Raw genomic sequence first — 12,153 nt, 5'->3', positions numbered from 1 at the left:
CCTTAAGGAAGAAACATAATGAAATAAAATCAAAATAATAAAGTTTTCTAAGGAAAAATGAATTAGTGGCATTGGCATTACACTTTAAGAATAAAGAAATAAATAATAAACTAAACAGAAAAATAGTTGTCTAAGAAAGAATTAATCTGTGGCATTGGTATACATCTAAGATCTCAAAATAATTTACACACTAATTAAATAATTTGCATTAAGACATTCATGTTATACTCTATGTTCATAACAGAACATCAATGCTGAAGATTAATCGTCTCTCAATATGTCAAAAATAAATTGCATTTACATCGATGGGGTCATCTCCCTCAACACGCACGCATGCGCACACACCCACACACGGACACACACCCACACAGGCACACACGCACACACAAACAAAGAAAAACTGAATGAAAAACAACAAAGAAGACACATAGAAAACACATTCGGACTTGTACGTTGACATGACAGAGGAAATTCATACAATTAACTTTTAATTCAAACTAAAACGAGCTTGTTAGATTGATCTCAATTACTCTCCACTAACTCCCCAATTAGTGCCATCGGCCGTGTGTCACCCATGTTGCACGCACTGGCTGCAGTGGCGATTCCACTAGGGAGGCTTCAATAGGCTTAAGCCTACCCTCCAAAATCCTATTTAAACTAAACATACCATTTGACAAGTATATTCTGGTGGTTTACATGCAATAATTGCAATACATTTGCTAGTTAGACTTAGGAAATTTGTGTTTTAAGCCTACCCTCCAATGTCCTACTAGATTCACCACTGACTGGCTGCATGCAAGGTAGTATACGTGTGTGTGCACAATTTGAAAAAACAAAATCGACTGACCCTAAATGTTTTTTTTCAGCCCACTGAAATATAGCTATAGCGGGAGAGAATACTCTATCTCTTGCCTTGCTAATGAAACTGTTACAGAGTACAGAGTCTTATACATGGAAAGAGCCAAAGAGGAGCACGGGATGCCTTACAAATAGGCACGCAGACCATGACGTCGTGCGATCCTAAATAAGCGGACATGTACAACAAAAGTAATGTTACAGTCAGTGAAAAAAATAGCGCTATATCATTCTGAGAAATGTCTTGCTAAATAAATTGATGTACAATGTTTTGCTAATAGCACGCTATGGCGCGATATAGCATATGCTAATAGCATATTTAAGGCCCATGCTATTTTGTCATATAGCACGCTATTTTTTCATTGGTTACAATGTACAACCAGCCGCAAAGACCATAAACCCCAAAGGCCAAACATGTGACCCGTCAATTCCTTGAAAACTCTAGGTTGACATTACATCACCCTAACAACTAGCATAATTTTCTACCATCCCATTGCTGAAGTCAATGGCAAATATTTCCTGACCAAGTGAGTAACTGAACAGTACTAATGTGATAGAGCGCTTCGCCACGCATGGCCGCCCGTGTTTCTTAATTAGACGCCATGTAGCAGTACCATAGAATTGTAACCTTTTATCCAAGTTGGAAAATCATGAGCGGGGTAGTATGGTTTCATTTTCCACATACCACCGACGCCATGCATAGTCGGAGGAAACGCTCACAGGATAGCTAAATTCCAAAGGAGAACTCTTTATTTAGACTGATTGATTTCTGGCTGCCGCAAGCCTCCCCGCGAGCCGTCCGATCGGGTTTGATCGTGCGGCGCTGGATTCTCTCACGTGCCCGCCTGGATACTCTCGTTGGCAACACGGGCTTGTTCCAATCGCGTGGTGTCTCGCGGATAGCGAAGCAGAGGACTCAGATCCGGGCGCCACCCAGGCAGCAGCTGACGCGAGAGGCGACGTGACGGCATCCGGAGCGGCGAAGCGACGGCGACGGGAAGTGGAGGCGCGCACGGCGACAACTGACAGCATCGACGACGACGCTCCGCCGCACAGGTATTCCACACCCGCCCCCAAATCACACCGAAATGATAGGTCTCAGTACAGGATAAAGGCTCCCAACGACCCCCTCCAAATTCACAGTGGTACGTGGGAGATCGAGGACCGGCGCTCTAGGGGCGGAGGGGACTTGACAGCGAGATGATTGTGGGGCGGAGGGGCTCGTTGGGAGCCTTTAGGTCAGGGACGATAAGGTCAGGGGGTGGTTGCTGGATAGATCGTGTGTGTGACGAATTTGCTTTGTTTTACATTAGCGAATCCACAGCCAGCGCAGCAAATCCACTGTGAGAGGTGATCTGATCTGCTGTTTCACAACAACAGGAATGTTCTTCAGAGTTCAGACTGGGAGTGCTGCTTCATTTGTAGCACAGAATCTAGTGTTCTTTATTTAATTTTCAGAGCACTAATTGTAAGCAGCAGCAGGAATGTTTGTTGTCCAGATTGGGATGTACCTTTTTGTTCTCTTTTTTCTAGTAGTGGGCTTGATTCTACGCAACTGGGAGTGGTGCTTCATATGTAGCATAGACTCTAGTTGTTTTGTGTTCATTTCAGAGCAGCGATTTGCAGTTTGCACACAACAGCAGGAATGTTTTGTTGTCCAGACTGGGATGTGCTTTTTGTTTTCTGTTTTCTAGTCATGGACTTGATTCTACGCAAGTGAGAGTGATGGTGTTTCAGTGCAACACAGACTCTAGTGGTTTTTTTGTTCATTTTTCTAGGACCCCCTTTGTCAAAAAATGAGGCTTGCGACTACATGCATGGTGTGCTACATGATGTGATAACGATTCATTACTAACTTTGTTTCATCAGCAGGTTTACCTCTTTGCATGTTTACTGCTAGACAGTGTGTTTTTTCTTATTTTTTGTTATCAGTGGGCAGTGGCTAATCGATGACATACATGCAGTAGGGTATTATATTCAGGGATGATGTGTTCTTTTGTTTTATCGGTAATATGCAAATGTAGAGGTGGGGGTTTATATCCAGGGGTGATGTGTTTTATTTGTTTTGTTGGTAATATGCAGATGTAGAGGTGATGGTTTTTTATCTAGCAATTTGTGTTTCAGCAAGTAGTGGCAATGTAGAGATAGTGTGTTTTCTATCTAGTTGGTCTACTACTCTTGTTGCATAGTTACTACAACGTTTTTATTTTTGTTGTGGTTTGTGTTTTCTCCTCGCAGAGCCTCAACGATGGATGATGAAGACTCTACTGATGGATTATTCTCAAAACAGTTTTCAACAAGACGCATATACGTACAATTGCTGAGAAAAGTCTGAATAAGGATATGATGGCAGTCTTAAGTGATTATTGCTAGGTAGTGGCTAGGCTGCTGCTACCCCGCATGAGCTGCTCCATGGGGCAGACAACGACCACTAGTGACGCCCTTGTGTTCCAAGTTCCAACAGCCCCAGGTGCCGACGAGCGTGCCGAATCAAGCTGCCGCAAACCCAGCATTGACGCCCTCTGCATCGCAACTCCGGCGGTCGCTGCATCGCAGCTCCGGCGGCCTCGTGGCCGCTGCACTGCAGGTCCGGCGGCGTCGACGACAGCTGCATCACAGCTCCGACGGCCGTTGCATCGTAACTCCGGCAGCGTCGTGGCCTCTGCACTGCAGGTCAGACGGCGTTGACGGCCGCTGCATCGCAGCTCGGCAGTGCAGCTCCGACGGCCGCTGCATCGCAGCTCCGGCGACGTCATGGCCGCTGCATTGCAGTTCCGACGGCGTCGACGGCTGCTGCATCGCAGCTCCGGTGCCCGCTGCATCACAGCTCCGGCGGCGTCGATGGCCGCTGCATCGCAGCTCCGGCGGCGTCGACGCTCGCTGTATCACAACTCCGACAGCCGTTGCATCGCAGCTCCGGTGGTGTCCCAGCCGCTACTGCCTAGCTGGAAGATGTGCTTGGAGCGCTACCATGGGCGATGCATGATGGTGCCTGCGCGAGAGGGAAAATGCTGACGGGAAGTGCAATCCGTGAGACACCAAGCGAACGGTTATGATGTGTATGATCGGACGATTAGCAAGGCGGCTGATAAGTTGTTGTTATCATCCGGCTTACGCCTAGCATCTGCCAATTCCAAATGCCTCCAAAGCCTGGTATCAAGCTAGAGATTATCAGCTAGAGGAACAAGCAGTGACCCAACATTTCACCACCCCATTCTGTTGGTTTTGCTGATTATTCTCACAACTCTCGTTCTTTGATCTCTTTGATCGGTGTCCTCTCTTAGTCGATGTGTCCCTTTTATAGAAGAAGTGGCCCAAAATCGTTACTATCTCTTCAAGTTGCATTATTACTTGTATCTTCTCTCTTCAAAAGCAATAAGGTCTTATACCTAATTTGTTTCATCTTTCAAGTTTCAAACATGTCATGTCATTATCACATGTGGTGTACTTACTACATCAGCACTGCGTTGTTTCTGAAAGCAAGTATGCTGCTTGGTCTGTACATTTAACACCCCCCCCCCCCCCCCCCCCCCAAAACACACACATCATTTTCTTACCATTTTATATCTTGCGTGAGAGTAAACAAGTAGGCAATCACTACGTTACAAGAAGACATCGGGTTAGGGCATCTCTATCAGATTCCCTAAAACTGAAATTCGAGGGGCAAAAGTGATATTAGGACCAAAGAGAGCAAACTAGCATATCCCCTAAACCCAAAACTTTTCTTAATTTAGTTTTTGACCCCCTAAACTTGCCTCTCCCCCTTCTCTCAAATTTAGTCCACGCCGCTCGGCAGACTAAAACTCCCATGCTCTCCCGCTCACCTCGACGCTTCCCGCCCACCACGACACCGTCGCCAGGCGTCCCCTTCCCCCGACGACAGGCCGAATGGGTACCGTCCCCACGCCGCACCCTTGGACACCGGCGCCAGAGACCACCGGCGGCCATGAATTCGGCGGTGCAATCACCGAAAAGGCGGCAGCAGGGGAGGAACCTCATCGACAACAAAGCATCAACGATGGTCGGCGACAGTCCCTTCGACGTGGCCACCATACCGATTGTGGTGAAGTAGACTAGCAAAAGGGAATATTGGGTGACGAAAAAGGCAGTGGTCAACACGGCGGCGCTGGCGAAGAAAAACAAGAATGCGGCCGCCTGTTCGCTTCCCCCTCGACCTGCCGCGGTTCCCGTGAGTGCTACCCCACCTCTTGTTGCCACACAGGCAACCCCTCCACCGCTGGTGGATGAGGACGAGATGGACTCAGACGCTGCTACATGCTCGAGTAAATGCTCGAATGGCAAAATAAAATCCTCTTTTCGTTTTATTGTTTGCATTTGATTAGTATAGTGATGCATTGTTCGATATTGATTGCTAAGTTCTTCCTTTACCTTTGTAGTGAGCAAATGAACAATGATGCCCAAGCTTTCATGAATGAATTGAGTGGCATCCATGTAACTGGATGTTTAACCGTTGATTTCATGCTCAATATGGGCTGCCACACTATTTATATAGGCTCTCATTGATTTCAATTATGTAACAAAACTCTTCTATTAAATATATAGATTTATGTATTTATGATACTGTTTGTTGGGGGGGGGGGGGGGGGGTATTTTTTTTGCAAGTTAATGCGGTATATGCGCTCTCCAATTTTCTAAGAAAGAGAACTCAGGTTTAATTTATGAGTGCGGCTCGTCTCATTGGACTCATAGTGGTGCAGTGACTGCATCTAGCCATCCTCTTCTCCGGTGAGTTTTCGTATGAGAGTTGCTATTCTAGGTCTCACAGTTGAGCGGCTCTCAATACTATTGCCCTCTACGGATCTTTGCAGTGGTGAAGCAACTTCCATGGAACAGCCATGTTGATGGCCCTAAGAGATGTAAAACTGACGTTGTTTGCACCTTGTCTGCAACATCTGAGAAGAGCAAGACTAGTAGCAGAGAAGGATACCAAAATCATGCTGATACCGCTAAGGCGCTAACAACAAAAATGCAAGTACCAGACTACCAGTGGCGAGCCTAGAGAATAATCGAGCCGACTTGGTTTCGCGCATATACGAAGATCCAGCGGCATTGCAAGTTGCAACAACGTAAATTGACAGGGCAGCCATGAGAAAGTAACAGCTTCAGAATTTGGCAGACTCGTATTCCAGATGTATCCCAAGCCTAAATAGACGATCACCGGCTGCCTAGATCTACTGTCGCTCATATCTCCCGAACCTTGGTCTAGCTAGTTAGACTCAGCGGTGGGAGCTATTGCATTCCTTCGGTAAACTCAGTATTGCTCGCCAGCAACCTCACTGTGTTGCCTTTTAACTTGCAATGCCAGGAGAATGGTGTGCATGTGAGCAACTCAAGCATTGCACGATCAGGTGCAGTAAGCACATGGAGCACAGACCATGCTTAATGGATGCACAGTGTCCTAGCTTATGAGATTTCCAAAAGGATGCAAAACTGCAATTACTTTTACAAGCTCTTGCAATGTGCAGTGCCTTACTCAGGGTTTTTCCCACGACGACTCCTCATTTTTCAGTTTGAAGATCAGATTTACAAATTATAAAGCCAATTGAGAACTTTAGAAGGCCAGCAATTTGCCCTTTTTTCTGGTCATACAGACACAGAGCTTGCTGGCTTGTACTAGCTCGCGTTACAAGCACCGGAATACCCTCCTACCTTTGCCGCCATGAGTGCGGCAGCCACCAGTGCAAATATATCCAGTTGCAAGGAACCCACTATCAATGGTGCAAATGTACATCACTACGTATCTCCAGTTCTCCACGCATATAATGTATACATTTTTCTTTTTTGCGGAAGAGGAATGGCATGTCTCTACTCTGAATAGTTAACAGTTTCTAAGCTCTAACTAGCAGAAACCACAAAGAAACAGCTAGTGGAACCATCCAGGCAAGTCGATGCCTTCTAGGGTCTACGCAGAAGAGAGTAAACGATACTGTTCAGTCCTCACCATTTCAGGGTGGCTGCCAACTCCAAGAGAGCTTCCACTTGACGTATAGTCCGCAGCTTCTCTTGCTGTTTCAACATGGTCGCAACAGACTCCGGGTCGTATCCAGTGTGCAGCTTACTCTTTTCTTGCTCAGCTTCAACTTCTTTCAGCAGCTCATCGACTTCCCTCACAAAGTCAACTCTCAGAAGCACATCATCGTCCTGGGGAGGCAGCTTGATCTGCCCATCATGCTGAAAAGAAAAACAATACGGAAAAGTAAAATTTCAGAATTTTTCTGTAGCATCTAAGAACCATGATGATATAGAGAAGTAATTTGAACCAGAAATTCAGAATCCAATTAGGGAATGGTAAGTTTAAAAGTATGAACTGATAACAGGACAACTGGTTATCTCTGGAGTCAATTTACCATGAGATATGTGATAATAATATCCTTCCCCTGCAATACTTTATGTTCTTTTTTGTAAAATTTACTTTAAGGGAACATGCATTTTTAGGTGTCAATGGTTTATTAGATGTATAACAGCTTGGCACAGTTATGCTAACTGGCATTAATAGGATGGCTCATATGTTACAAGATTCCATTATTTTTAAACACGCCTGAGTGACTGACTAGGAGGACTGTCCGAAAGAGGGTGCTATGTAAGTAAGGCGCGTTTTTCTTTATTTTCTCTTTCATAAATTCTCACACCCGAGTATTGTCAATTAAAATACTGCCAGTTTCATCAAGAAAAGGGGGACTTGTGTTCAACTAGCATACTTTTTCCATGTCGAATCCAGGAGGAAAGACCATGGTGAATGGGTCCTCTCTTGGAAAAATTTCAATCATGTGCTTTCTACATGCCTTTAGCCATTTGTCATCGTCAGAGCCATCATGAATATTCAGAAGTTCATCAAGTAATCTCATGGCGGGAGTTGCTTCACTTCTTAAAATCTCAGTCTGCATTCAGGTTTCAGTTTCTGATTAGCCAGTTGCAAATTAATGAGACCCTTAAAAACAGGAGAAATTTAAATAATCAACACTTGTGGGCAGAAACCTCTAATGATAATGCTTAATGAAACTCATCTAGATAAGATACAGAACAGATATTCCACTTACCTCTACCCTTCTGTACAAGAGATCAAGGCTTCTGATGGCATCTTTCTCATCCTGCAGGTAGAATAGAAGGTCAGATAAACAAATATATACCAACTTTGCAATTTACAATCAAGGGAACTTCTCAGATACATTTTTGCAATGAGGACAAGTCAAAATAAATAAATAAAGATCAAACGTTGAACAATCGAGAAAGGAAGATAAAGACCATGAAACGAAGGAAACCGTGTCTTACAATGAGATGCAAATGCAATGGTCATGCTCTAGCAATTCAAATCAATGCCGACATAATGCTAAACAGATTAACACAAAGAGACAAAAACAATGACAAAACTATATATGAGATACTAAGATTCTGGGAGCTCCCTCAGGTGTTTCAATTTCTTGCAAAATTCTTTAAAGAAGAATGACTGCACGCTTTAGTATTATGCAATCTCAAATCAACTTTTACTCAATCAAATGGTTCTACATGCACCTTCGATGGGTTTGTTTATGGGTAGTTCCTTTTAAGATATTTGTACTCCCTCTGATCCATATTAATTGTTGCAGCTTTAGTGCAACCTTAGTACAAAGTTGTACTAAAGCTGCGACAATTAATTTGGATCAGGAGTATATAGTTTTTTCTTTACCTGCGGCATGGAAGTAGTGAACTAACAAAGCATCAAGCAACGAATACTTTTGATAACAAAAGTTCAATTACCAACATACAATAGGACCCTGTATCACACAGTAGAAGGCTACAAGCTTGAAGTTCTATTCTAACTGATAGGACTTGAACTGTACATAAAAATAAACAATCCATAGGACCTATAGGTAACATGACTTAGAAGTTAGAACAGAGCTTTTACATACATCACGCCGAGCAACATCAAGTCGATTCCAAATGACCATGAGAACAAGCTCGGTAAGCTCTCCTCTTTCAGCAGCCTTCTCAATTACCTGCATATAGATGTACAATGCAAATTAAATCAAATATTTCATAAAATAAGTTTTCGACAGTTGGCTTCGGCACATATACTTAATTTAATAAATTTAGGAAACATAACTTTGAACTTCCTTTTCCATGATTTTGTTTTAACGGTGTTCGAATTTCCATATAAACAAATATGAAATTAAACTTGGATGGAGCATGCCGCTGGATGCATGTGCTAGAGCGTCACAGACACAGGTGTGAGTAGCAGTAGTTAATCCTCAATATGTTATTAGATACAGCTACATTACGATCACTCCTAACATCAAAATATTTTCTAGGTCACTGAACTTGACCAAAAGTCCAGACTCAAGAGTGGGTGCTTCGTCCTTTTGGATTCAAATAACTCGTGTAAATGCATTTTCCTTCCAGACTTACCAGTTATAAAGTAGTGTCTAAACCTGTAACACTTGGTTAAGATCCATAAATCATGAATTTGCTCTGTTGGATCACAATTTTCCCATCTGTTCATGTATTTTGTGTAGCTCCCTTAATTCTTGGTCCAGAAAAAAGGAAGGGAGAGAAACAAGGCATAGCAGTACGGTTTAAATTTGTAAGAGTCCAAATGAAGCATTGAGATACCTTCTCAACATCTTCACCAGCTCTTATGAAACTTGAAACTAAAACCCTAGCTTTACAAACTTCTTCCTGTGGGTATGCTTTCATACGCATCCCAATCTCTCGGTATTCACTTGATTTTGCTTCCTCCTCGGCTTCCTCTTTCTGACGATATGCATGCCATTCCTTAGTCCTCTCCCGCTGATTGGCTTGCCACTCCTGCAAGTGGAAGTACAGATGGTGCACAAGTTACAGAATTCTTTTTGCTGCTGAAGTTAAGTAAAATAGTAAAACCATGGATGTGACAGCTCAACTCACATAAGTATAATCCCCCCCACCCCCACACACAACTCATATAAGTCTAGACAATGAACTGAGATTAACAGCGATGATGGTTGAATATTTGAATCAGATGGAGATGTATGCTCATTGCAAGATGTTAGGAGAGATAATACCAATTTTCGAAGGTAGGCGAAGTAACAGAAGAAAACAAACAACATAAATTATGCTCTCACGACAGTTTTGCAGCAATGTAGCAAGGGTATTCGTGTGTTCAACTCATCAATTTGGGGTGAATAGAGATGTGTGGCTCCGATACAAATAGCATGTCACAATTCCATGTCAGCTCAGAGTAGGCTGAGTCATGTGTGGGTGAAGCCCCTCGTGATGATTCTATATAAGCTAAAGAATAGGAAAAAAAAGTATGATAAGAAAATGATACGGAAGGACCATCGACAAATCTAGTAGCCTAATGATGCCGATTCGTCATTCTAGTTGTTCCAAATGAACAGCCAGAAATTGTAGGACTTGTTAAAACTATTATTGCGCGGTACAAAGCACCGCTGCCCACTACCCAAAACACAGATGTGCTAGTCCAGGACCTTGCAAATGGGATTAATAACAGGATTGGCTAATTGCAGGACATGGAAGAAATTTTATTGTGGAATTGCAGATATAACTAATGTCCCAAGCAAAAGGTCAGTATAGCTGTGTATACATATAAAAGGACCAAATCCCATCGACCCACCCAAAGGGGCGGAGTTTATAAACACAAGTACGCGCTCCGTGTGCGATAAGAGCAGCTCACGCTTGCCCGGAACCTGCACGACGAAATGCCTCTGAGAACTACTCGCGATACCTCGTCGTAGAACTCGGAAGGCATCCCCTCCAGCTGGACCTCGTCGGCTGCCGCAGCGGCACCCTTCGTCTTCTCCACAGCTGCAGCGGGAGGTCGAGAAAAGCTGAAGCGAGTTTCGTAAAAAGAGGCGGGGCCGAGATTATTCGAGGTCTCGCACCTGAGACGGGGGAGAGGGGCACGGCGGGACGGGCAGGGTGCAGACGAGACGGAGGGGGGCGGCGTCGGTGGAGAGGCGGCGTGGAGGAGGGGAAAGGCGGGGGCGGCCGCGGCCGCGGCCGGAGGAAGGTGGGAAGCGCGGGCGCGGCGGCGGCCATCGCACGGAGGAGTCACGAGCTTCGCCGGTGAGCGAGCGTGCGGTCGGGGTTTTGGGGGGATTTTGCGGATGAAACCCGAGCCGACAGAGGATGCAGTGATGCTCGCAGTTGGCTGCCACAGTGCTTGTCACGACTCATGAGCGATTTTTGAAACCGTATATAGAGTATATGTTGTACAGTGACAATGTCTTTGACAATAATAGCTGTATAGATCGGTGGTAATAATAATAGCCAACGAACGTTTGCCGTAGCGGGTGGCAAGCAAACCATCTTTACTTGCAATTTTAATTGTAAAACGAGATCAAAGATGACAGTTTAAACGAAAATTATCTTTTCAAAGAGATGCCTGCCACTTTCAACTAAAACTGTCATGCAAATATTCACAAATGTCATCCTCTTTGACGAATGTTCGCCAATTATAAGTGTCCTAAATCTATAAATTAAAAATAAAGTGGCATTACACTTATTGTGCATCACATGCCGGGTGATGCTGAGGATGTTCACGCCAATGTGTTCGTTCCCAATGTGCTTAATGGCCAAATTCGGGATATTCACCCCAGCGTGCGTAGGGCATCAAGGGTGAAAGTGAGTGTTGCACATGTGTATCCACAAAATAGCAATGAAAAGCATATCAATCGATTGTATACATGCATAACAAACGAGTGTACGGAAAATATTGACGGAAGATCAAACATCATGTTTAGCTCTTTTTGTATGTCCGGACAAGACAGATTATCTGGATGACTTAATTGATGCTTCGTGACTGTACATTTAGCATATAATACTATTTCCTCTTTAGTGTGTCGGATATATATTTGCATTCAATATTATTTCCCCTCATATAATATCGTATATACATTTTTGGGTCTTCGCCAAGGCTTTTTATAGAACATTTTATTCTCCGGGGAAGTATAAGTCCCATCCAACCATTGATTTTCCAGGGCATTATGATATGTTTACATTCGCTTATTTCTTTCCTTTTATAAATTGAATTTTTTTTAGATGTGTTTTAGTCAAAAAATAGCGGGTCACTCTAGTTTTTGGGGCTCATTTGCTAAGACCAAAATTGCCCCACCGTTGTGATCACTGCATAGTTTTGTCGTTCTTTAGCTGCGAGTCATGTGGGCTAGTTGCGGTATCAAAGCTATCGACCCGACGGGGCGAACATAAATTTTAACAAATTCTTTAGAAAAATGAAAAACTTCGGTAAACTGAAGAACAACATCAAAGCAGTATATCAATTCTAATAAATCTAGTAGAAGA

General features: G+C 43.8%; 1 protein-coding gene and 1 long non-coding RNA gene across 2 annotated transcripts; one reads left to right on the top strand and one right to left on the bottom strand.

Annotated features, from left to right (window-relative positions):
- The first annotated feature begins 1,660 nt into the window (after positions 1 to 1,660).
- Positions 1,661 to 4,248, top strand: LOC123181907 (uncharacterized). The gene is made up of 2 exons (XR_006491943.1): positions 1,661 to 1,911; positions 3,094 to 4,248. It is a non-coding gene; the product is annotated as an uncharacterized lncRNA (long non-coding RNA).
- A 2,315-nt stretch (positions 4,249 to 6,563) lies between these two features.
- On the bottom strand, positions 6,564 to 11,014 carry LOC123181906 (protein PALE CRESS, chloroplastic). Its single transcript, XM_044594314.1, has 7 exons — positions 10,734 to 11,014; positions 10,577 to 10,656; positions 9,463 to 9,657; positions 8,763 to 8,849; positions 7,914 to 7,964; positions 7,575 to 7,754; positions 6,564 to 7,047 (listed from the first exon to the last, which is right to left on the bottom strand). The coding sequence occupies exons 1-7, from the start codon at positions 10,888 to 10,890 to the stop codon at positions 6,814 to 6,816; spliced, it is 984 nt and encodes a 327-aa protein (XP_044450249.1). The 5' UTR covers positions 10,891 to 11,014; the 3' UTR covers positions 6,564 to 6,813.
- Positions 11,015 to 12,153: the final 1,139 nt, after the last annotated feature.

Source organism: Triticum aestivum, chromosome 1D (assembly GCF_018294505.1).
Source record: "Triticum aestivum cultivar Chinese Spring chromosome 1D, IWGSC CS RefSeq v2.1, whole genome shotgun sequence".
Lineage (NCBI taxonomy): Eukaryota > Viridiplantae > Streptophyta > Magnoliopsida > Poales > Poaceae > Triticum > Triticum aestivum.
This window is presented reverse-complemented; position numbering and strand designations above follow the sequence as displayed.

What these genes read in the sequence shown, in the direction of transcription:
- LOC123181906 (XM_044594314.1), bottom strand. Translation starts at nt 10,890, where the DNA reads ATGGCCGCCGCCGCGCCCGCGCTTCCCACCTTCCTCCGGCCGCGGCCG. An exon ending in CTGGTGAAGATGTTGAGAAG is followed by an intron (nt 8,850 to 9,462) that starts GTATCTCAATGC and finishes ATCTATATGCAG; the next exon opens with GTAATTGAGAAGGCTGCTGA. An exon ending in TCTTGTACAGAAGGGTAGAG is followed by an intron (nt 7,755 to 7,913) that starts GTAAGTGGAATA and finishes ACCTGAATGCAG; the next exon opens with ACTGAGATTTTAAGAAGTGA.